Here is a 26,150-nt window from a genome sequence, read left to right on the forward strand (position 1 = left end):
CCGGGCTGTAATACTTGAATATTGGGTATCTGGGTAGTGTAAAAACGATGTGCATTGCGTGGCCTTGGGAAGAACATCTAAGGTTTTGCTTGGTGCTGTACTCAGGAGTCTTATTCATTGGGCACACTTAAGACCACATTGTCTCCGACTGCATGCTTATAGATTTCATGATGTACAGATTGCATCCTGTACTTCTGTAGACCATCTTTGAATTCGGGGGTAGTCATCCATCTAATGTAGGGGTTCTGGAAGAAAGCGTTCCCTAGAGCATGCTGCTTTCTGTAGTGTACATGGTCTGCATTCCAGGTGGGTTGGGAAGAACATTCTATGTTTTGACTGGTGCTGCAATGGAACATCAGTAAGCTGTTCCCTATGGAAGAAACTGATAGAATACTACATTGTTGTACACCATTGCTCTTAGAATGCGAGATATATATACAAATATATATCTATATATATATATAAATATATATCTATATATATATCTATATATATATCTATATATATATATATATATATATATACACACACACACACAGATAGGTCAAAGAGTTCTACTGCACAATGTACTGCACAATGTACACTGAATACGAAAGACAGCAGCTTGATATCAACATTCGCAGACTGACAGCTCCCAAGTTGGTCATAGCGTGTTATCAGTCAATCAGTATTTGGAGAGCATGGCTTGTCACCCACAAGGGTATCTAGGCACTGATGCAGGCTTCACTCAAAGAGCAAGGTCTACAGCCCCTTCCTGAAGTCGGTCAACAAGGGGGGGGGGGGTTGCAAAGGGGGAGGGTGTTACAGGCTTTGGAAGTGAGAAGAGAGAAGGCGCATCCTCCAGCGAGGCAACAGCATATGCGAGCGATCTGGGCGAAGGTGAATTGTGCAGAGCGGAGGTTCCCGGGGGGATGGTGGAAGTGCAGAAGGTGGTTCAAGTATGTGGGTCCTTGGTCTTGGACGGCTTTGTAGGTGTGAATCAGGAGCCAGAAATGGCATCTCTTCTGGACCGCGAGCCAGTGATTGTCTTTCAGTGTGCTAGGTGATGAGGGTTCTCACGTCTGGCGGCTGCGTTCTGGATCATCTGGATTCTCTGCAGGAGTTCTTGTGGTGGTGCTAGTATAGAGTGCGTTGCCGTAGTTCAATCAGCTTGTGATGAGGGCATGCGTTACCATCTTTCTGGTGGTGATGGGGAGCCACTTGAAGATTTTACGGAGCATGCAGAGTTATCTACTTCTGAATCTTTGCTGGACTACTAGTAGCTCACGTTTAAGTGAACCCAGCCAGTACAGGACATCAATTCAGTTTCATGAGTTATTAATTGCTCAGGGATATGTCTGCCACATCTGGCAACAGCCTTGCTGCCATGTTCACATGAGGCCAAGAATGTGTATGGTCATTTCAATAAAACCATGCTAGCTGTGGGTTTCAAGAGCGAGCTACAGATTCATTGGCCAGGATTGGCATAAAATAGAGCCACTTCAAAGTATTAAATCTATTATTAATCAATAATTGAATTCAATTAACTAGCTCAACAAGTGGCAAGATAGCCAGGTAGATTAAGTATCCACTGCTGAGATCTGTGTACAACCTTAGTCACAGGTTTGAATCCCTATGGAGAAGACGCATGCAGTCATTCTTCGAGATCAATAAAATGAGTACCTTTCACATAAGTTACACCAACACCTAATAACATTGCTAAGAGACTTCAAAATAAGTTACTATTATTGTGACCTCACCAAAAATAATACTTTGGAATATAGCACAGCAGCATGATAAAGCAAATCCTGAAGCAACTCTATAAGAAATGCTGCACATAAAATCCGACAAGCAGTATATAAAAACTGGTGGATATAGATTTGTAAGTACACTATGGTTTGAGCTAAGAAGGAGGGGTGGATAAGGAATACCATGGTCAGGACTGGCTGTGATCCAACAGATTTCACGCAAACATGTACGCACCCTACAAGGTTCTGTGAAATGGCATGTGTGGGTTCAACATCAGAAGCCGGAGCAGACTGGTCCTGGGTACAGCAAATTTTGCATTTAAGTAAAATGTATATTTGATGCCTATTTCACGCGGTGAGTGGCGATCTGTGCTGTTGATGCTTGGGTACTGGAGTGAAACAAGAAGACACACAGAATCTCTGTAGCAATGGAGCATTTTCAAAGGGACTTCATTTGAAATCCAGAGTAATTCAGGCCAGGGGCGTTAACACAGTCCCCCGCAGCCCCCTGCGTTGCAGGGGGGCCCCAAGCTGTAGAGGGCCCCTCAGCAGAGCACTTCAGCCAGAGAGCTCCTGATAGAGTCCAGAGGGGGCCCCTCCACGTACCTTGCAGGGGGACCCCCTCAATTATCGCTACGCCACTGATTCAGGTCCCTGCCCAGCTTGAATAAAGTACATTGACGGCTAGTGCAGAACTAGACAGGTGGAGCAAGAATATAAACAAAAAAACATGAATATAAAATGTGTTAATAACTTAATCAAGCAGATGCTAAGCAAAGGACTGATCATTTATGCATATGGACGGAAAGACATATGGTCAAGCATAGGAGCACCATGATGTGTAGACAAAACAGGGTGCCTATGCTACGTTAATGCTCAAAACAGAGAGGAAATGTGGAGGACTAAGCTCACCACCGAGAAGGGCCAGCTGGCATAGATTAAGAGTCTGTATCAGTGAAGGAAAATAGAACCCGAGCGTTCCCCATCCAGTATAAGGTACCCGCTGAGAGTAAGTTCTCCCCAGTGTGCTTCCAGGTCACAATGAGGATTCATGCACACATACTTTGTGCATCCTTGGAAACGGAGGTGACAGGTTCCAGTGTCCTGGAAACCAATCCAAAACATTTTAAAGGCACTTAATTCTAAATATAAAAACATGCTTCTTTTTTTTCTTAAAAAGTTGGCATGAAGGTGGCTGCTAAACTGAGTTTTTATAGGATTGCAGCCGGTCCAGTTCAACTAATTTCATTATATGGCTCCTTTTGGCAAGTGGCTTCTCTATTTGAAGGAACTAAAATTACACACAGGGTGGAAGCAGTTGCAATTTGCCAGGCGTACAAGACAAAGGGCACTAAAACACCCAGCCAAAAAACAAAAGTCCAAAAAAGGCAGAAGAATGAAAAGAGGAGCAGAAGCCCATAGCCTTGTCCTGAAATCCCATCAATCTTTTGCAGCATAGCATAGCCACTTTCAGGGCAGATTCTTGGATGCAAACACATCATCCTTTCTGCATAACTTCCAAAATGGATCAGCGGCTGCAAAAGCAGAGAATGTAGATGGGCAAATAGTAGAAGTTGAGGGAGTGTAAAAAATCTTCGGTGGGCAAGCCAGTTGGTGATGGAAAACGTGCACTCTGTACAAAGGGAGGAATAAAACAGTGAAGGAGAAAGATTAAAGGATGGAGGGGATTTAAAAGGAGGCAGAAACGCAAGTGAACAGGAAGTACTTTGAAAATAATAGCCACCAATCCTACAGCTCTCTAGGAGTAGTCCGCATGACAAAACCACCCAGTTATCATGTGCCTTTCTTTGGTGCATTTAAATTGACATAACTTCATAGAAGAGATCAATGTTAGTACTAGGATCTATCAAAGTGCATTTTGCTGAGAAAGCAGCTCTCATTCAAGCACCTGGGGGCAGGGTCGGATTGGCCTGTAGGGCAATCAGGTAGTGCCCGCCAGGCTAATTCGACAGGTCAGCGTGTGGGCTGTTTTTTTATCTTTGTGGGTCTGTTTTATGGCCGGCTGGACCGGTTTTTATGGTCTGGCTTCACAGCACAGCTGTCACCAAACAATTATTGGAACAACACTTAAGAGGGGCTTTGGCTCTAACAACGTGTTGGCAGCCATGAGTGCATGTTTTGATTGGGCAGAAGTTGTGTGCTTTCACAAAAAAAGTGCGTGCCCTCCACACAGCTTAGACGATCTTATTCATCCAACTGGCTTAGCTTGAACTTTCAGGAGCACAAACAACACTGAAATGCTGTAAAGGTGTCTTAGATAATTAGATACTTTGTGGTGTTAGTCCTTCTCTGGCAGCAGCACAAATGGGAGGAAGGCAGTCATTAACCTACATAGATGTTTGGGTCTAGCTTGACAGTGCAATTGATTGGCACCGGACCTTTTACCCTACACCAATATTACTCCACATAGCAATGCAACATTCCTTTAAAGCCAGATGTATTGGCATTGCCAATGTTTGTTAATGTTGATTTCCCTGATATCAAAACAAACCTTGCCTGCTGCAAGGCTCAAATCCATGCAGTCTTCCATACCTTGCAAAACATTTATACAGTCTGTCTTTACAGGTTCACAACTGCCCTAGTTTGCAAACATAGGCCGCTTTTAGCTGTCAAGTTCACTAGGGGGGGGGGGGGGAGGGGGGATTGGGCACTTTTATTTTGATGCCTGGGCCCATTTTCCTGTCCCAATCTGACCCTGCCTGGGGCAGGAATGGATGGCTTTGTGTGACTTTTTCTACAGTACAAAGAACTTTCTGCAGGTATCTATTAGAATACATGCTTTTGAACCCTCCCAGTTTCACTCATCAGGCCTTTGCTAGTTAACAAGGTGTTACGTATGGTAGATGAGTAATAATAGAACATTGCTGATGACGAGCCAGCCAATAATGTCAGTTGTGGCACTTGCCAGTTGGCACAGAATGTGGCTTTGGGTCAAATGTAGGCAGATTGTTGGGATGCACAGGAGCAGCATGCTTCAATGCATTAAATGTGGGACCGGTACCACATGTACAACCCACAGGAATTGAACGCACACGCATAAAGTGAAGCGGTAGCGGAGTGGCTGCACATAGGTTTCCCTATGCACTTCTGTGGTATGTTCCTGTGTGTAACACTCCTTCACATAGACCTATAACAAGTGCATCATGTAGTGGTTAGTACAGAGCATGGCTTTGCCATCAAAAAGGCGTCTGTGCTTTGTCCCTTATACCCTCAATATGCAAGTGGTGTTTCCTATCTGGTACAATGCATCTTAGAATGAGCGTACGAGAGAAAAGGGTACAAAGGCACATGTGTAAGCTATGCCCTCAAAACAATTATTTGATTTGTAAAGAAAAAAGTCAATTTTTTGCTATACATTATAAAACGTCAGCATCTCCAAAAGCTGCTTGTGCTCATTAAGGGCACTTCCGTAAGCTTATGAAACACAGCCCGCTGGCGAAGTCCTTCAGCTCCTTATAGATCACTGTTGCACTCACGACAGAGTATGTCGTCATTTTCAGGAAAGAATCCTTTTCCAACCAGGGGCGTGGTGCAACGGGAACAGTTAAAGCAGTTGTGGTGCCAGTGGCGGTCCTCAAAGGAGACGTATTTACTTCCTCCGAACCCTGGGCAAGAGGAGACAACAAAAAAGCAACAGTCACAAAATGCAAAACACAAACTGCAAATGAATACCTGAAAAGAGGAAAACCTTGAATTTGGGTGAAACTGGCTACAGAGTATCTTGCACGTTCTTCCCAGTGCTGGAACCCAATAGGGTTGGGTTCTAGATTCACAGCTATTCAGCTCAATCTCATTAACGCACACCTAGAGTTCTGAAGTAGTTAATGAATTGTCTTAGACTGGTGCAAGTTAAATAATCGATGTATATACTTGGAGGATGAGTGAAAAAAATGTGTTGCCCTGGCTAGCAGATTCAGTGCAGCTAGATGTCCTTCCTGTTCAGAAAACTCAGTTGAACTTAGATTAGTGCTTGTTCCCCATTCAGCCTCAAAGTTTCTACTTGTTAAACTGATAAGACAGGACCATCTGGAGTGCCCATCTGCCTGCTTGCTCGAACACTTTTCAGATTGCACAGTCTAAAGCTCAAAGCTTTGGCATCAGAGTTTCACTTTGTCTTGTCTCACTTACATCTGTCCTGGTACTTTTTGTTTTTTTTAGCTGTATTACTCCTTCCACCTGCGAGGCAGATTTGTGCTTTTACTACCCTTTCTTACTCATATTATTTGTATTCCAAGACTTACTGTTAAAGGTGAGTGAAGCTTAATAGTTCCTTCAACAAACATAGGGGGAAAGGCATAGATACGGGAAAAAGAGGAAAGCTTGGAAATTTTGCAAATAAGAGTTGGATGTTGCAGAGAGTGGATAAGCAAAAAAACTAGTTCGAAAAAATAAGTCTGATGATTGCTTTCCAAATCTGAGAAGAAACATCAAGTTTGTCTTCGAGGAATGGTAGTAGAATTTTCTAGTACATGTTCCACTGCAGAGACAAAAATGCCACAAGCTCTTCATCTGATCCCTTGCCCTAGTACCACACCTTTGATGCAGGGGCAGCTGGCTTGTACTGAGGGTGGTGAGGCAGGGGACACATACAAAAAATAACTAAATAAATACATGAATGAATTCACGTACCTCCGCAGCTCGTTGTCCTCCCTCGGTTGTCTTCCAGGAAGCTCCTGATGCAGGAAACTTCACTACCCAATCCTGGTGCTGCTTTCACAGCATGAAAGCAGTGCTAGGAGTGGACAGAGGAGGCTCTCCCATTGCTCCTAATAGCACTGGAGGCCTGTGCTTTCTCTTACCCAGCTGTCTTAGACAGCTGGGTTAGAAAACTTTAAAATGTGCATGTCTGGCTGGTAGCCCCAAGACGGCCGGCCAAACAGAAATGCACATTTTAAAGCGCACGGCTCCCTGCGGCTGCCACTCTGCAGCGCCGGCCCGCCACATCCAGACACTTCGTTCGGGACGGGTTGCTGAAAAACAAAACAGTAATAAATAAACTTTATTACCATTTTATTTTTCAATTCTGGGGCTTGTGGGGCTACCCTCCTCCACTCAAATGTAAGAGCCACCCTTGCTTTGCTGTAAAACTTTGCTCAAATGTTATCTCCTGGTGTTCCTGGATAGATTACTTGCATTACCCTTTAGAGTTGATACTTGGCCATTAAGGACCCCTGATATAGGTATGGAAAACAACATCCACGTAATTGTGCCATCCTGCCACTACATCATAGATGAAGCATCCTGCTTTTTGGCATGTGCATGCTATACAGATGCAACATTCAAACACCATAGTCTAGTTCCAGCCAACATCCAATGTACCTGTAACACTGCGTCTCAAAGAGGCTAAACCCGGGGAGTCCACAACGGATCCAGCAGAGCTGAACTCCTGTCCAATTTTCCGAATAACCACTGTGCAGATAGGTGGCATCCAGATTTATTGTAAGTAATATTTTTTCATATGGACAGCCTCAAAATCTTTCATGTATCCAACCCTCCCGGATGTTAATGTAGTCCACGAGCTAAATAAATATCCAGGGCTGTGGGCAGGAACATCGCGGTTCCATGTAACCAGTCGAAAAACATAGGTAGAGTTGGTAAAATACGCCACTTGTAGTATTCGGTCTGGTTTTGGGAACCAAGAAGTAATTCAGGTAATAGCAAGCACCCTATGGATAGATACTCAACAACTTGAGTCCTGGAAGAGGAGAAAATGGGGATAGAAAGTATTATTTTTCTCATATACAGCACCCCAAGATCGTTGGATGGGCCTGGTGGTTGCAAGAGCCTTAGGGTCAACAAGAAAAAAATGATTTTTAGGTTTGGTTTGGAAATAGCTTCAGTTGTCTCAGCTTCAGGCAATAAAAAATAAAAAAAGTATACATAAAAAGGTAGAGGCAGCACAGTACTTGGCATATTGTTGCAAAAGTCTCCCAAATGCGTTGTGGTAAATGTTATGCATAATATCACTCACTTTAATTGCAAGTGTTTAGTATTCACCCTTGGTGGTGCGGCATATATATGTGGACAGAGGGGCTTTGAGTAGCCCTCTTCATCCATTTGCCCGTTAAGGCATCATTCATATTTTGTTTCAACCACAATAGCACACAACATGGGTCAAAAGGAGGCCCACTGAAGCCAATGGTTGCATTGGTCTTTGAGTGACGACATTTTTACCTGATTATATATATCTGCGCGTCTACCTCATAAATTATAGTGTCAGGAGCAGAGGTCAAGGCTGATGGGCTAAGTGCTGTAATGGCTGTGTTTTATTGTTTACATTTAATGTCTTCGTTTCTATGTCAAATGCTTTCAAAAAATAAAAGAATACAATATCCATCCATGGTCAAATCCCGGCCATTGTCTTTGCCAAAGCTTGGTTTTATTGAAAAATGAGTGAAAGCACGGTACAGATAGACTTCTATCTGAATTCATTTAGAGAGACCCAGGGAAAAGTAGGAGACTGTGCAGTGTCTGTGTCCATGAAGAGGAAACAGAAGTCTGGTTAATTTCCAGGGTGGGAGTGGCCATCCTCATCCGCAGTGCAATTGTCTGTTTGAAGGATTTAATCTTGTGTAAGATTTCATCGAGGCAAACAACAAGCCTGAGTAAGAGCAAAACTATCACTCCTGCTCTTTAGAGATATAAAAAGACATCTCGTGTCCAGGAGTGGGAGTGCTGGGATTCAGAGCACCGGCAGGGAGAGCTTGGCCACCCAGGCACCAGACAAAGAACACTTGTCTTGCTGGAAGGACTCTGCTGACAGTCACATTGCGACTCCGTTGACATTGGCTGGCAATGAAGGGGAGCCCGCACGCTGGGTCAAGACAACTCTGAGCAGTAGGATCACGCCATTCTTTTTCAGGACACCCAGCGAGCTTTATTGTATTCAGAGACCAACCTGGCCCAAAAACCATCCCCCTACCAACGTTTTCCCTTTCAAATCAGTAGATGCACTGTTTTTGTTGGCAACACTTAGTGCGACTTGTGTTGCCTTCTAAATCTCTAAACCAGCTAGGCTATGGACTAGAGCTGCAAGAGAGAGGGTTCTATTTTTAGTTGGATCTGCTTCAGGGCCAGAAAAGACAATCCATCTTTCCCTGCAAGTAGCCTCTAAAATCTGCAGCATACGTGAAAATCCCCAAATGTCCTAGCAGATTGGTCCCTCAGGGCGTGTTTGGTCCTGCAAAGAAAGTGCTCTTCAATATGACACAACCAGCTCACCTACATTCTCCTTTGAATAACTCCAAATTCACTAAAATCTATATTCGCAAAATGTGAGCCAACATTTTGCAGAAGAACTAACTATGATGAAGAAAATGCATTGGAACCTGAGAATAGAGGCTATTAAGCGGACGACTGACTGCAATTGGAATGTATCAGATGAACTGATAAACATATTAAGATTCACAATTGAATAGGAGAAAAGAAAGACTATAAAAAGGTAAGACGTATGCTTGAAAGTGAAGAAACATGTTTTGTTGGAGGGCACCCACTGTGTGCGTTATGAGAGATTAAGGGTATATCCCAAATGAGAAATTAATCAGCCCAAAAATCACAACACGCTTCAAAGTGCAGTGGGGCCTATTGGTAAAGGGGCGCTTCTGTGTGGAAACATCAGCACACACAGATTTATACCTAAGTCCAGGTAGAGAGAATTGTGTATTGAGATTTCCAACTAGGTTTAGACTTGTGAATCTCCACCGATTCAAATGAGGAGTTGAAGCCACTGATCACCATATGTATGACTAAAAACGTCCTACAAGTAACTTTCGGCCTGTTTGGGAAATCCTCTGCCCCTGGGGCGGATATTTCCATGCCTGGGTTGGGGAACACTGAACGGAAAAGAATAGGGAAACACCACACACTTCACCACAAACTCATATGCATTGAACATAAACATCTTAAAACACCCTTGCCTAACTCCTATTCTCTTAGAGGTAATTAACAAACAGAACGCAATAAACTAGCTCTAGAACCTAAAATGCATTTTATCCACTTAGGAGGAAGTTTTTGCTACCTTTAATTTTGATCACTATAGGCACGGCCGCCGTATAATTATGGATTTGCTGCACCTGCCACATGACTAATCATCTTCTGCTTTATTTAAAGATTTTAACCCCCAAAAAATTCTAACTAATCAAAGCTTACTAAAAATGCTACTGCTCGTATTGCTACACTATGAAAGGCCTTTTCTAGCATAGAAGGACATTTTTTTGCCGCTGATTGCTATATTTAGGGGTTTATTTGATATTAATGAGGTGACGTTTTTGTCAATACAGTGTAAATGTGTAATAATGACAAAATAGTCAAGAAGTACTGATTCAAAATGTACTGTTTTACACCAGATAATTTGCCTTTTCTTGCCACATAATTTCGTAGACCTCGCTGCATAATTTGATCCTCTCATTCTTCATAATTCCAGTGGCCCTGATGTTTAGAAATTAGAATATCTGCCTCAAAACAAACTCAGAGGAGTACATATGCTGCAGTGACTTTCAGGGGTTGATGGGTGTGAAAAAGTTCTGCCTGTTAAATCCTTCCCCTCTTGCAGTATCATGTGTGTTGGATGTATGTGAAGCTCGGGTGTAATAGGTGTATTTTCCTACATTATTTGCATATTCTTTTGAAACACACTTCTAATATAATCTTTTTATTACATTTTTTTATATACCCCTCCCCTTTCAATATTTGGTATCTTGAATGTGTCTGAAGCTTTGCTAAAGGATTTTAATTGTCCATGAACAATATTATAACGAAAAAAATTAAGATTGTTACCAATTACAATACATGAAATTAAAAATGTACATTGAATTATAAAAACATAGCAATTAAAATAAGAAAAACTACTAAATAAAAAATTGCTTTACCATTTACATCTAAAAATATAACTTCATTTTTATATAAATTATTACCTATATGATGTTATACGTGTTATTCTTAGTAGTATTCTTTGCTTCCACTGATTTGTATGCAAGTGTGCCACTCCACCTGTGAGTAGTCATGTGTGCTGCTTGATTTACTTCAAAGCTTCTCTGGAATAGATTTGAGCCTACTTTGTCACATGTGGTAGATGTAGGTGTTCGTTTTGTCAATTGCTATTATGTTACTCAAGTTGTGGGTGTGCTGTTTTTTTTGCTTGTCCTTCCCTAAATCCTTTCTTAAATGTTCCTAAACTATTCCTCTATGTAAACTGTTTTGTTTACAACCATTCCCCATTGCTTCTCCACTTTGCCTACTGAAAACTACTGCTAAAAGGAAGACCTCCACGTGCGACGAACTCCACACTTGTCGCGGCGATCTTTGCACAGAAAAGACGTCAGAGATTTCGGACTGTAATGTTATTAAAAGCATTTGTGAGTATGCAAAGTAGTGCTACTGGAGTATGACTTCCCATGCTCAAAACCGCTTTTGTGAATAGGCCTCAGTACGTTTACTACAATTTTCAATCTGACTGTAACCTTACCATGTCTAGATAATGCAGCCTTCACATGCAATTATTTTTTCAAACATTCCACCTATATTCACCCGCACCAAGCACAAAACATACCAAAATTCATAGGATCCAAGCGGATCTTTGGTTAAAAGTTTTGTAGAAGTTACAAAATGTTATGCTAATAACTAGTTAAGTCAGCGCTTTTTTTGGAAGTATACCGACTTCTTTGATCGAAGTTTCAGAGTAAATTACTTTCATGACAAACTTGTTTTTATTCCATATTAGATTAGATGTGCCTGATGGAATTCTCTCTCTCTCACTTTCCATTCATCCATCTATTCTCTATCCTTCTCTCCTCTCTGTCTTTGCCCTCTCTAACCCCCTCCCTACCCCCTTCTCTTGAAACTGCTGTAATTACCTTCGGAGAGCTGGGGATAGTGACAAATGGAATAGCAGCAGCCCTTGGATCTCAAAACTGCCCTGCAATGGCTCTGGACCCCTGGGGATCATGGGGAGGGAGGAGCCAGTACCAGTAGGTGGCTGGCGAGGAATGCACTTTAGAGTATGTGTGATTACAGAGGTTCCTCAGCCCTTCAGCCATGGGGCCCAGATGACTCTTACTTAGGGTACCTAAGGGACTTTGGTACATAGGGTGGCGACAAGGGTTATGCACCGACATAGTGGCACGTACATAGTACTTGCTACCAGCGGTTCCAATATCTGTCTTGACAATTTCTAAGGACTCTGTTGAGCCATTAGGTAGAGACATGTTGATGGTTTAGTGGGGTTGGGGTATCGGCTCCCCTACTCCCTATATTTAGTTTTTAATTCCAAGTGGTACCCCATATAGTATAAAAGCAAGAGTGAGGTTACTACATTGTTTTTTAAGTATATATTTCTCACAAATCACTATTTATTAAGAAGCGCCTCCCTGATTCCAGGGCGTAGGCTCGCTCTCCATCAAACAGGGTTTCTGAAGAGTGTGGAGATGTCCTATGATGAAGCATGACACCTGCTGGTGTGTGAGGACATCTAGTCACACTTGTATGTGTATGTGTGTGTTTTAGGAGTCAGATGAAATGCCATCCGTCAAGCTCCAGCCATTACAAGGGGGGGGGGGGGTGGGGGAGGGTGGCGTGGAAGGAGGTAGGCGGGGCTCCTTGCCCCTCCCCGTGTCCACCAGGCACCGGCCAGGGCTGGGCCTACCCGCCGGGAGGGGCGTAACTCCTATTTATACCGCAGCTGCCCTCGGCTCTGCCCCTTTTGCAAGCTGTCCGCCCGCGGCTCAAGCGCTGTTCCCACCCTAACCCTGACCCAGCAGCTCGAGCGGCGGCGTGAAGTGATAGAATGTTGTAATGTTCTCTTTTGTGTTGCAGGCGGAGTTACAGGGCGATCTGGAGGCAGACGGGTACAGTAAGGGTACCTCTGCGGCAGAATGGTACAGTAAGGGTACCTCTGCCTGGCACAGTAAGGGTGCCTGAGCCAAGGACCAGGAGCCGCAGGAGGTTCCGGGAAACCGTGACGGCGCCCCGTTAGTCCATCGGGGGCCTGAACCGACCGGGGGAGTGCCACACCGCTTCGCCCTGACAGGGGGGGCGGGAGTATAACGAAGATGGCCATGTGCTGCACAGTCAGAGCATCGACTCACCGTGCAAGACGGCTCTTTAGGCATGCGGGACAGCGAGGGGCTGCCTGCTTTGGATCGCCCGTAAGATGACCCACCTAAACGTCATACGTTTGTTGTATGAAAATAAACCTGCAGCAGTTCTTTCCCATACTACGTGTCCAGAGTATCATTTGGGTTGGAATTGTGTCATGTGTAAGCGGGCGGGAGCGAATGACGGTGTGGGCACTATGGCTTTTCCTGAATTTATTGTCTGTTGCTGAGCCATACATCAGAATGCAATTTGCATGTACCCATATTGTACCAACCTCCATGTAGAGTAGACCCTGACTCTACTCGCCCATAACATGGCCACAGTAAAACTGTGCCATATGTTGACATTGTACGTGCCACGACCCACTACTATCATAACTGTGCTCCTAAGATGAATTAGATCTACTTAAACAGTTTTATGTATGTGTGCCAAGCATGGCACTCAACCTCAAAACAACCACCTATGCACTTGCAAATCTAAGATAAAGAACAATTACCTAAATCTCAGCCTTAGCCACTGCAGGTGAGAATGGTGGGGCCCGGTAGTAGGGATTTCGAAAGACCACCATGAGGGAAAATTAATTACTTATTTAATTTCCCTCGTGGTCGTCACTCGAAACCCCCTTCCCCATCCCGTCCCCACCGCTCTTACCTGCAGCGACTGCGGCTGCTAAATCTGAAGTAACCTCCTAGAGTACAAGCAATCTCCCCAATCAAATTCCATAAAACTCTTTAAAATGTACACAGTCAGCCCGAGTCTCACGCAAATTAATATAAATACAGTGCATTCTCATTGAAACAAACAATTACTGTATCTGTGAAGTCATATTTGGATATGCCACGCATGTATAATCAACCTTTTAGCTACCTTGTCATCAAATACAGCTTGTTCAAAACCGTGTCAGTCTCCTAGGATGTTATTCGAGTTTATGAGTCATCTGTAAAAGAGTGCTTCCTCTGCTGTGCATCAAGACCCATCTACCTTTTGTCCCACAGTACATAAACTCTTCATTTGTTCATCTTCACTTTTAATTATTATTTGTAATTATTTTTATGGGTGGATGATTTAGGATGTAGTTATGTATGCAACTATGTTGATTGTTTATAGACCAAGGTCTGAATAAACAAGAAAATGTAATCGTTTAATCATCATGGACGCTACAAGGGCAGTGTGAATGCCATGGGCTGGTAGGTACGGTGGTCTAAGAAACCACACCTAGCAGCACAATAGGTCAAAGCACTTGAGGTTTGATATGAGCCTGTAATGTAGATGGATCTTTGGAGGTTAGGGAGCAGGAAATGTCCTTTTCCTACGTTTAATAGGGCTTTTTGCTTGTAACCAATTGGTTTGTTCGGTCAATGGAATGTTTCTTCTTTGTCACTTGCCCATCCTTTCATTTACTCGCTGTGACTTTTGCATGATTTCGTATCCCATTTTGTTTTTATAGAACACATCTGACCAAAGCAACTTTCTCTACAAACGAAGCCCATATACACTCAAAGAAACTTCAAACATAACAATCATCCTACCCAACCCTTCTGTAAGTGTGCGACTTGCTTGGTGTACAGCGGGGTGCTGTAAGTCCCAGTACCTGTGATTGGCTTCGAGCAGGCGGAACACTTTTTGGCGTAGAGGTTCCCGAAGCACATGATGCAGTAGGGGTTTTCATCCTGGGAGGTGAACTGCTGTCCGGCCAGCGGAGCCTTGCAGCCAGTGCAGAGGAAGCACTCTTTGTGCCAGGGTTCGTCCCGGTAGGTGACGCCTCCTTTAGTCAGGGTCTGTAGTTGCAATGGAGAGAGCAGAGAGAGGCAGGAGATGATGAATGGGGAATACGAAAAAGAGTAAGGAGAATGCTCGCGAGAAAGGCGAGCCCGATGGAGAAAGAAGGGCACAGTAATAGTGGAGAAAAAACAGGAATGAGACACACCAAGTAGCCCACAGTGTAAGGAATAATCAGTCAGAAATTTCAAAAGTGAAAGCGAACAAAGTACAGCAGTAGGGGGCAGACATTTAGCAACTGTTGAAAAATGAGAAATTAAGGAATCATTTTTTAACCAAGTATGATTTTACTCAAAGTCAACCGCATGCGATCAGTTTTTACTCCGAGAACATACAGTGCGAGTGGGGACAAAGCGGTTTAACATATCGTGGAATGGTACCTTTTTGCAGTGGGTGCAGCGGGGCGCAAACTTGCTCTCATAACAAGTGACGCAATAGTGGTCGTTATTGTCTGGGATGAACGACCGGGATCCAATGGGCTGGCTGCAGCTGCTGCAGATGAAGCAATGCTCGTGCCAGGTCTGTCCGTTATACTCCAACTTCCGGGATCCTGTCATGAGAGAGAATGCGCCTTTGTCGATTATCGGTTTCGTTTTTATATCATTCTCACAAATTCTGCCAAGGTTTTTCGACCATGACAGATTTAATGGAACCATTACTAAATGCATTAATTTGCTAAAGTGCCATTGCATAGCATTTACACATGAACATTCCACTCTTTCATTATAAACTTTGCAGACATGCCATCTTCTAATGGTACGCAGGCGGTGGCATGGTGAAATATTGTACGGACTGGGTGCACTTGAAAACTGGTTAAACTTGCCCAAGAACGAGGCCATATGTCTTTTTTTTATTTGTATTATGTCATATGTCACATAATTAAATTTCCAGAGGTTTCCAAAGGTCTGATGAGGTTACAGAGGAGCCATTCACATCACCCATACCTTTGATATGTGTCATACACATCTGCACCATTATCAGCAAAATTTATGATTTAATAGTACCATGAGATCCAGAGAAAACAATCTGCCTTGGAGAAAAAGAAGAAACCGTACATGCAACAATGACGAAAATAAGTAACTGATTATATCTGCACTGAGAAACGGCTGTTAACACCCATTAGGCAAACAGTTGATTGGTTGGGTGGCAGATTACAGTGACAAGCCTTCGTGATAGTCAGTTGCCCTTAGCAGCACTTTCTTTGGGCACAGGCAATAAATAGTACAGGGCAACCAACCACCCCATGTGCAATCAGACCAATGGGGTGGACACAAGAGGGTCGCCAAGACTTTTCCAACACTCAGGAAGAGCAGTTTTGGGGGAGATTCTAAAACATAAAAGGCGCACAACACCCATTGGCCTCAATGGGCTTCAGCCCCCCCCCCCACCCCCCCCTGTCGTATGTGGCAGCCCGGGATGAGACACTTCCCGGGCCCGCTCACAGCCGCACCCGAGGACTTCACAGGTCTTTAAAAGACCTTGTGCATGTTAAAAGGGCTTTGTTGGTGTTTCACCCCTTCTAAGAGCCCCTGCAGTTCGACTCTGCAAATTGCCTAAAGATTCAGCCCCCTCCCCTAAATGTCTTCTTAGCACCCTCCCCCGAAATTTGACTCTAGTTGCGCCTCTGCTGGACACCACACATCCTCATTGCAGAATGCCAACTGAACCAGCAAGGCATGGATGCTTCCACCGCATCTGGCCTGCTTCCTTCTGACCTCCTCCCGTGGCGACAAGAGGTCAGGGCATCATTTGTTCCTAAGGGGCCAAGGTGACCCTCAAACCCGACTAGTGACTGGAAGTTTTTTAAATCACTGTTGATGGATTCAATAAGAGACCTAATCATTGCTACAAAAGCATTAAAAAAAACGTGATTAGGTGTACTAACTTTAGTTAGTTATAATCTAGCTAGGTTTACTCTGGATTCACTTCAAAGTGAATATAAAAAAAAGGGATGCATACTCCATTTTAATAACAGTAAAGAAAAGATGTTGCCTCCTGGAGGGTGGGAGGATTAGGATCTCTGCTCTGACTACAAGCATAGGTTTCCTTACTACATTTGCACCACAACGTCATATGTTCTTGTCCTACAGGATACTTGAACACCTCCATCCTGGGTACAAGGATACCCACACAAGACCCATTGGAGCTCATTAATGCCTCGTTAAAAGAGTGATATCCACACAAAAACCACAAAAAAACAATATATTAGCGACGGGACAAAGACCCCTCTCTAATACCTCAGCATAAATCCCAGTGACTCACCTAAGGACGTGTTATCTGGTCAGCAGTACATTAACAATTTATCAGTGGTAAGCTAGGGGAGATAAGACACATTTTCAAAAGCATTCCATTCTTACCATGAAGGAAAGATAACTTAATTAAACAGTCAACTTCTGCATCCAATTTAACTAGAACATTTGTTTTCATATAATTAAAATAAGCCAGTGTGGGCCGACCAAGTGATCACATGAAAAAATGAAACCGGCTTTGAGGATTTTGTTCAGAAGTTCCTGTTTTGGTCTGGCCAAAGATGGCTTTAGCTGACGACTTCAGCTTAATGCTTGTACAACAAAAGCCTCTAGTGAAATGTGTATGCAAACAGCTGCATTACAGACTTTCTCATGTTGTGATTGATGGCCCCTTCTTGACTTGCAAACATCATTGCTTAGGTAGTGGGAGTGACTACTGCACTGTTAGAATAAGTGCTCTACGCATTCCACTGGTGTGGTGCTGCATCATGCACACTGGAATAGGTTTTTAACAAGTCGAGTGGGGGGATCCAGGATCAGCCTACTAGGAAATTTAACCTTTAACAGTGTCCTGCATGCTATGCACGCTTTAGAGGCACTAACCACAGTACACTGATTAGTATTGGTACTAACCCAGTGCTACACTGCAGTACGTTGTAACCATACTTATGTACCATACTGCACTGTATTGCATGGATGCTGACCCTGCCCTCTTCATTCTAGGTATGCTAACACAAACCGCACTGCACCTTAACGACACTATCACAGACCGAATCCCAAGGACGCTATTATACTACACTGTGCTGAAACCTAGCTATGCTATCATTCTTCCCTGCATCCTGGAGCAATTAGCTCATCACACTGCACTGGATTCCAGGGGTACCATCTCATCACTCTTTACAGCACACACCACAGACTATGCCAACTGGGCTGCCCATGTACCCCAAAGCAGGGCACTCCTAAGCAGTTCCCCAGTGATAATCTGGCTGCATGCTACCCAAATAAAGCCATGAACATGTGTGGAAGTATGAGTGCATCTGAAATGCTGAGTTTTAATGTTTGTCTTACATAGGCTGGTGCCATCAAAACATATAATCTGCTGAAAGATAAAAACCTACAGAGCGCTGTCAACTGTCGCTTCATGAGCAGGTATCATTAGTTGTCTCACCAACCTTATGTGATCAATAATATCATAATATATACATACATAGAGTCATCCTCCTGTGTTTAAAATATATCCTTATGTTTTCAGTAATTCAAAGCCAATAGTACCCTTTCTTTCTTCCAATATAACAATCACATTTTCCTGTGATGTGCAGTAAAACTACAAAGGGGTTTCCATAACTGTTATAACAACATCTGCTTGCCAGAAGCTTCCATATTCTTCTATTATATGCAACGGTTATTTTTATTTTTTTTATTTTTTATTATAATCACATGCCCACATGGTTAGGGCATGTTTTCTTTTCTTCGTGTGGCATATGCTTGAAATAATGTTTTCAATGTAATCTTCGCACCAGGTCGTCATGGGCGGAGCTCTGGTCTTTGCCAGTGATTGTTTTTCCTGCTCCTTCACCTCTGAATAAGCGGACGTTATGAACTACAGGGAAACAATGGTATAGTCATAACTCTTAAGATGTCATTTCCTAGGTCCATGTTGGAGCAGATAATATAATTCATGTTTTCTTCCATGCATTCTAGTATCTGTGGTTCTGCTTCTCTGGTTATAAATTCAGTGACACACGTCGCTATAATGGAAAGGAAAACCTGTGTGGGGCCCTCATTCACGGCCTTAAGAAACTAGAAAGCTCTGTAATGAAGGCGTGTTTGTTTGAATCTCAGAGCAGCTTATGACAAGTTAGCGAGTGAAATGTTCTTCTTAATGGCCAGAAAGACCATGAAGTCTTATTTTAAAATATGCAAGAATTCTCTTCAGCAGCTCATTGAAGACCCAGCAAGTGCCTTCAGAACTGGGGCTGGCACAAGAAAACCAATACATAAACTACTGTACCCGAATTTCTGTCCCTGGGCCTAAAAGGCCAACACAAGAAGGAATTTCTTAGTGGGTTATCACATCCCACACAACCTCCACGAGAACCCGCCACTGGTAAGCAATGTTGCAATTAATAATACACGTGATTGTTAGTTATTTTTTACTATATGGGTCAGTACTTTACGTCCTTCAGAATTGGTCACTGATGCACTAGAGAGATGGTCTTTCTCTGCCGTACATCATGGTTTGCAGAAGCACATCCGGTACCTCTAGACACGTATCTTGTATTTCTCAGGCAGAGATCATTTCCAGTGCCATCCCAGGTTGGGGGACCAGGGCCGGACTGGCCAGTTATTCCATCAGGCATTTCCACTGGAGATCAGTTCTGCAAGCCTAGGGCTGCTTCTGGTAACTCTGTCACTATAAAATGCTCTCTGCGACTAACTGCAGCTGTCACAGGGGGCTTCGAGAGAGAGAAAGAAAGATCAGAGGTGCTAGAGGAGAAAGATGGATGGAAAGAAAGAGGCAGAGCGACAGGAGGAATGAAGCGAGGCAGGTTTGTGCATCTCTGCCAGGGCTGCTTTTAGCTTCCATTCCGAGCCTGTGTGGACCTCTGTTTCCAGTTTTATCAACTGAATGTTAAGCCACTTGTGACCCTCTTGTGGTGTCCTCTTTCTGTGGGGCGCAGCTTTTCTAGTGCAAAGGTGTTACAACAGTAGATGTTTTCTATAAATATCTTTTGTGTCCTGCGAGATTGTTAATTTCTGCCTCAGAAGTTTTAGATGTTGGATTGAGATGTTGTTTTCCTCAGCTCTTTGCTAAAGGAAGGAGGTAGCACAACATGTTTGAGAGATGGAGATTGATGAGCAAGAGGTCCAATCACAACGGGTAATGGGCCAGCATAATATATGCTACAATATTCTGAGCAAACGTTTAGTGTGTGGCCAGAAGAATGCATTGAGCTGCTCATGGGTTAATGTTTTTGATATGGTCTCCTTCAGGTCTGTTGTTAGGGTTTTTAACATGCAAGTTCATCCACCACACGTTGACAGGGTTTTTGCAGTTAATAACACTAGCTGAAATCTGATCACTTCTACTACAGTTGATAAAGCAAAGTCCACTAGACTCAACTCACTAGACTAAACTCAGGGAAAGTGCTGGATAATGAACCATAAAATATTGCTATTCCAACTCCAAACCAACTAAAATCAGGGAAAGTGCTGAATAATAAAGTTGAAAAATTACTATTCCAACTCCAAACCAACTAAACTCAGGGAAAGTGCCTGGATTCCCACAATGAAACAGTGGAAGAAGCACAATATCGCTACAGCTTTCGCACAAAATAGGAAAACTTGTCGCCAAGAAGGATGTCCACACAGTATTTGGCACTCATACGCAATGGGAAAGGGTAGAGTAGGTATGGAACCTCCTAGCAGAAACAGTAAAAATTGCAAGGCACAGTGTGGCGACAGTCCTGAGGAGGGATGCTCAAGTATGGAGCACTGTAGGGTCTCTGCATCATGAGTAAACATGTGAAGGTCACACCTGATACAGCGTCGCAAAACCATCAAGACGAATTCAATATTAGCAGCATGTGAGATAGACATGCACACACACTACTTCTTTAGCTATATGGTAGTGATGTAATTGGTATGAGCTTTAGCTAACACATCCATTAAGTGGGCAGGCCTAAAGGAAGAGGAGGCGTTTCTTGGCAGACCATTGACTCTGAAAGAACAAGGGGGTGGGCCAGACATGAAACTGTCCCAGTATTACTGGTTTTGATACAAAAGGTTCCTGGGAAATGTCCCCAATTCCCTGAAGCCTGTCTGGTGCTTCTATCACAAAGCACACATAAGGACTTGGTAAATACAAATTAATAACAAAATAAATGGGTGCTTCACGCTAAAGACTGCTGCTCAAGGTCTGGAGACAAATCACTGTAGGCACCCAACTGTAAGGGTGATGATCTTCATGGTAGAGTTACCTCTTACACAGATAATCCACATTTACAATTTTTAATTCAAACCAGGCCTTTGTTTCAAGAGCTACAGCATGTTGCCATTATGTTTCTCAGAAAAAGTTCAGCTTTCTAGGAAAACTAAATGTATGTAATGCATGTAAAATATTTTCTTGGCAAGCTACCTGTAATCCTCCCCCATTACTTTACTTGGCCCCTCTCCAGGAATAATAATCAAGGCACTCGACTTTTCAAGCAGAGTACTTTCCGATTCGCAATGCCATGGTAGCGGGGAAGTGAAGCTGGACTCAGAGTTATTCTGGCCAAGACGTGTCCGGACAACATTCCTTAGGCAGACAACTTGCGTCTTCCAGGATACAGGGGCCCCAAAAGTTGGAACAAAGCCCCACACATGTGTAACACGAATCCCTAGGGCATGGAGGACAAACCTTACAAGACACCAAGACGCCTCCATTCTTGGCTATGAGGCTAATGTTTGAGAGGACACCGTTGGGCTTCCTGGCTGACTCACACCCCCCAGCCCTGTGTTGCGTGAATAATTTAGGCAAACATCCCCTATGCTCTTGACCTCCAATGACTAAGATGGTTCAACAGCCCCAAATCAAGGTAAACCGAATGCCTGGGACACACCAAAAGTCCCAAAAGAGAAGGTAATATTCCAAAGTGGCTACATGTGAATTACTAGAGGTGTACATTCTTTTCTAGGGAGGACAAACACCAGCCCAAATAACCCTAAAATAAGCTGAAGCAAACATGCACTGATTATACTTTCCACCCTACACGAGCATGCTGGGGTGAATTAATCAAGTTCATTGGGTACTCCCCCTGCTGGACCACAAACTCACTAAAAACAATATTTAAATGAATAGTCTGTTCACATAAACATAATAAAGCATTACGTCCCGCTGCAGCAGGCCACAGCACTGGAAAGTTTGAACACAAGGTCTGGATCTGCCATTATTGGCCCTTAATAACCTCACTGTCTTCAATTAAAACATTTCTGATTACTAATCCATACCACTATATCGAAAGCTGCAGTATTTAAGAAAAGTGTCAAGTTGTAGCAATCAGTGTGGTCTAGAACTGGGAGTCTATTGATTAATTATCTGCACAAAGGAGAGACACCAATATGGCTAAATTCTCCAGCGCACTCCACCATTTCACTGTATTCAATTTTCCATCCTTCCCTAGCGCAAGGTAACAGATTGATAAATGATCAAAAAGTGCATCAAATTCAATTGTATAGGGGACAATTTTCGAAAAATGTGCGCATTTTAAAATCTTTATGAAATAAGATAGGTGATTGCAAAACTTAACAGCAGAAGTAACAAAGTCATCCTTGTAGTGGTGTCAGAAGAAATGCCCTAACAGTCAGAACAACACAAATAAAATATTCAAAGTTTACATAATAAAACAAATCACACTGGCAACTCTGGAACAAAGAAGGCTCCTGCCCTTCACAATACATAAACATCGTCCAACTGGGAGGCAAACAGGTCTACTGTCAAGACAGCACCTATATACAGTCTTTAAGATGAAGACAAGCACGCACATCAATATTTAAACAGAAAGCACCCCACACGGAGGTGGCTGATATATAAATGCACTCAGCAGTCACTTTAATGATAAACCCAAATTGCCCAGATGCCTACAAAACGTAGATTAGCTCGAGAAATGTTCTTGAAGGATGTAGTCAAGGTGCTCTCTGGAATGCTCTTACATATAAACCTGACAGATATCTCTAATCATGTTGTACAGTGGAACGCATCAAAGATTGATGACAGGTGTACAGAGGGCATACAAAAAAGACTGTCGCCCACTGTCATGCAGACTTTTCAGTACGCCTTTCATCCTGTTGGGAGAGACATAGATCCTGCCGTGCACAGGGGCCCGCGTACCTCAAGGCATCTACGTTTCGCTCTGGTTGAGTGCCAATGCCATCACTAGGAGAGAGCAATTAATGCGGGTTGTCCCGGCCCCAGGTCTTTTCAGGGCCCCATGCTAGGTCTGGTAAGTGCATTTATGTGATGAGTTAATGATGCAGTAGGCAATAGTAAACCACTAGGTAGTGCCATGAGATGAACCTCCCTCAAAATGTGCGGCAGGACATAATGATCAGACCACGAAAGACATTGCGGCATTGATTTGCAAATTTTGCGACACAAAAATTACATTTTTGTGGCACCAATTTCAAATTTTGCAACACCATTTTTTTTATTTTGAAGCATTATTGTGGCACTTTACTTTACTTTTAATCATTCCTTTTCATCCTCAAATCAATGGAAACTGGTTTAGCAGAAAATTTCACTTTGACATAGGCCTTTTTAAAGTGTCTGAGAGTGTTAGTTTGCTGTATTCTCCTTTGTGGTAACTTTCTGGATCATTGGTTAAGCCAAGCACAGTAGAACAGGGTTGCGGTAGACACATTTTCTTAAGTGCCTGAAATGTTTTATAATATCTAGCTAGGTAGGTTCATCTTCTGCAGGTACAGCTCATCTTCTGCAGCCGGGGGGTCTTTTAGTCAGACCCCCCAGGATATAGCGGCATGGATTAGCAAATTTAGCGGCACAAAAATGGAAATTTAGCGGCACAAATATGGAAATTTAGCAGCAATTTTGCGGCATTTTATGTGGCCATTTTTCCTACAACAAACACAGATATCTTAGTTTTTTTAGTTACTTAACAACATGAAGCTATGTATATTTGGTTTCTTTACAATGTAGACACTTTGGGGCAGATTTACAAGCCCCTTGCGCTGCTTTTACGCCGCCGTTGCGTCACTTTTGTGACGCAGCGGCGGCGCAAAAGATGCACCATGGTGCAGGGTATTTACTACGTGACGCATCTCCCAGATGCGTCACGTTGCAAAGCCTTGCGCCAGAAGAGGCGTACCATTGCAGGTCAGTTTGTGTCTTGCAATAGCCTTAGAGCTTGGTGCCACTGTACCTGCTGCACTAATGATGGCTATACCCATCGCCCCTTTTATTAGTAAGCACGTTAAATAGTACAGGGTATTTTGAACACGACCTGATATCCCACCGGATGCCCGTTCGACAGACCTAAACACTAGAGAAAGAGCAGTCAAAACCGCCAAGTGGTCACTTGTTAAACAGTAGCGAACTGCATGTTGGTACTTGTAGTTTCGTTGCAAAATGTCAGCCTGCAAATCGTCTCAGATTTAAAAGCGGGGACTGATTGAAGTTGACACCCATGACATGGGGCCACTTGACGCCCGTGTTAAATTTCTCGCCTCTAGGATTTTTCCCATGGCTCACTCCCAGGGGGAAATGGTCTGCAATAGGTGAGCTCAACCGTCTGACTTCATCCCTTGTCCAGCGCGCCTCAGCAGATACCCCGTCCCGTGTGCGCCTCAGCTCTCTCGGCTGAGTGGTTCTGTCTGTTTATCTTGAGGGACAGACATCTCTGCACGGCGCTCCGTCTCCAAGCCAGCGAATAGGGTGACCAACTGGCATTGGAGCAAATTCAGGACGGTGAGTGTAAAAATTCAGGACAAAGGGTCAAAATTCAGGACACAAATTCAGGACAGGAGCTCAAAATTCAGGACAAAACTTCAGGACAATAGGTACGTTTTACAGACACATCAGAGGTCGCTCAATACGACACACTCGCCCTTCTCCGCTCCTATGACCCAACACCCGAACCTCACTCAACCACACCACACCGCAACATTCCCACAATACACCCAAATCCCCTTAGACCACCTACACTAAACAGCAGATCCTCTATCCCCGATAACCTTAGAAAAATCCCTCTCTCCATAGAATCATCTAACACCCTCTACACACCCAGCCTCAAATGCACTCTTCTCAACTGCAGATCGGCCACGAAACATTCCGCCGCCATTGCTGAACTACTCTTATCACAGGACCTTGATCTTATCGTCCTGACTGAAACGTGGCTAACTGAATCCTCGACACCCATAATGGACATTCTGGTCCCTCCCAACTATCACATTATCAGGCTCGACAGAAAAGGCCAAATAGGTGGTGGAATCGCATGCATCTACAGGGACAACCTCTCTGTTCAGAAAGTCAACTCCACATCCCTACCATCCCCTACATCCTGGGAATACATCTGCCTCGACATCATTAGTGAGGGCAAACCGATATGCTCGCTTCACAGCATCTACCACCCACCCAGGGACAATCTCACCTTTTCCCAAGAAATCATGGATATGATCTCAACCAACTCCGGAAGGCAGCTCACCCAAATATACCTTGGTGACTTCAATCTCCACTGGAATGACCGCAACGACGCGGTGGTAAATGGTCTTAAAAATTTCCTCGCTGCCCTTAACCTCACCCAAATATGCAACAGCCCAACCCACAAGAAAGGCTCTACCCTCGACCTGATCATCTCCAAAGAGGAATCTATCCAACTCGAATCCATCCAACCCTGTGACTGGTCAGATCATTATATTATCACATTCTTTATCAATGAAAAAGTCAAAGTCATCCCGGCTCAACTCTCCAAACCCAAAGTCTGGAAAAGAGACTTGAAAAAACTCAAACCAGGCTCTTTGCCCCCTAACAGTTGCAATCTCTTACTCCCACCTACAGGCGCCACGGACGTCCAAACTCTGACTGACCACTATATCAATGCTATGACCTCTATAATTAATGAGGTCGCACCTATGCAGCTAAAAAGAGTCTCTACTAAAATCTCCAAACCATGGTACGACGGGAGTCTCAACGAAGATAGACGAGACATGCGAATGGCAGAACGGACCTGGAGATCAGCCCCCTCTGCAATGCACCTAAAAGATCTGAAGAAAAAGAGAAACGCCTACTTCAGGAAAATAAAACGCTCAAAATCGGACTTCTTCAGCCTCCAACTCGACCAAGCAAAAAACCGCCCGAGAAAACTGTTCGAGCTAATCAAGTCACAATCAAAAGAGCAACCGCAACCACTAAACACTGGGCGTGAGGCACCCTCCTGTGAAGACTTCGCTGCTTTCTTTATCCAAAAAACCGACAAAATAAAAAGCGATCTCCTCATTGACGCAAGCCTCTACTCCAAACCCCAATGCCTAGCACCCACTGAACCAAAAAACAATGCTACATGGTCAACCTTCAGCATATACTCGGAAGAAGAAATTGGCAAACTGCTCAGCACCCTGAAACCATCCAATCACCTCACGGACCCCCTCCCTGCCTCCGCAGTAAAAGACTTTACCCCTTTTCTTCTCCCTCTCTGGACTAAAATTATCAACAGCTCTCTCCAACAAGGCAGCATACCTGACTCCCTCAAAGTTGGCCAGGTCACACCTCTACTAAAGAAACCTACAG

At 43.7% G+C, this 26,150-nt stretch overlaps 1 protein-coding gene across 2 annotated transcripts in view; it reads right to left on the bottom strand.

Moving 5' to 3' along the window:
- Window positions 1-171: 171 nt before the first annotated feature.
- The window catches only part of FHL3 (four and a half LIM domains 3), a 267,881-nt gene continuing 241,902 nt past the window's right edge, over window positions 172-26,150 (bottom strand). Inside the window, exons 6-8 of one of the 2 annotated variants that reach the window (XM_086956438.1) lie at window positions 14,999-15,168; window positions 14,431-14,617; window positions 172-5,353 (exon numbers count right to left, since the gene is read on the bottom strand). In XM_086956438.1, coding sequence (XP_086812564.1) covers window positions 5,202-5,353; window positions 14,431-14,617; window positions 14,999-15,168 — 509 coding nt within the window. In that variant the 3' untranslated portion in view covers window positions 172-5,201. The remainder of the gene's footprint in view (window positions 5,354-14,430; window positions 14,618-14,998; window positions 15,169-26,150) is intronic. The other variant, XM_086956437.1, reaches the window with a different exon arrangement.

The sequence above is a fragment of the Lissotriton vulgaris genome, chromosome 2_1 (genome assembly GCF_964263255.1).
Source record: "Lissotriton vulgaris chromosome 2_1, aLisVul1.2, whole genome shotgun sequence".
NCBI lineage: Eukaryota > Metazoa > Chordata > Amphibia > Caudata > Salamandridae > Lissotriton > Lissotriton vulgaris.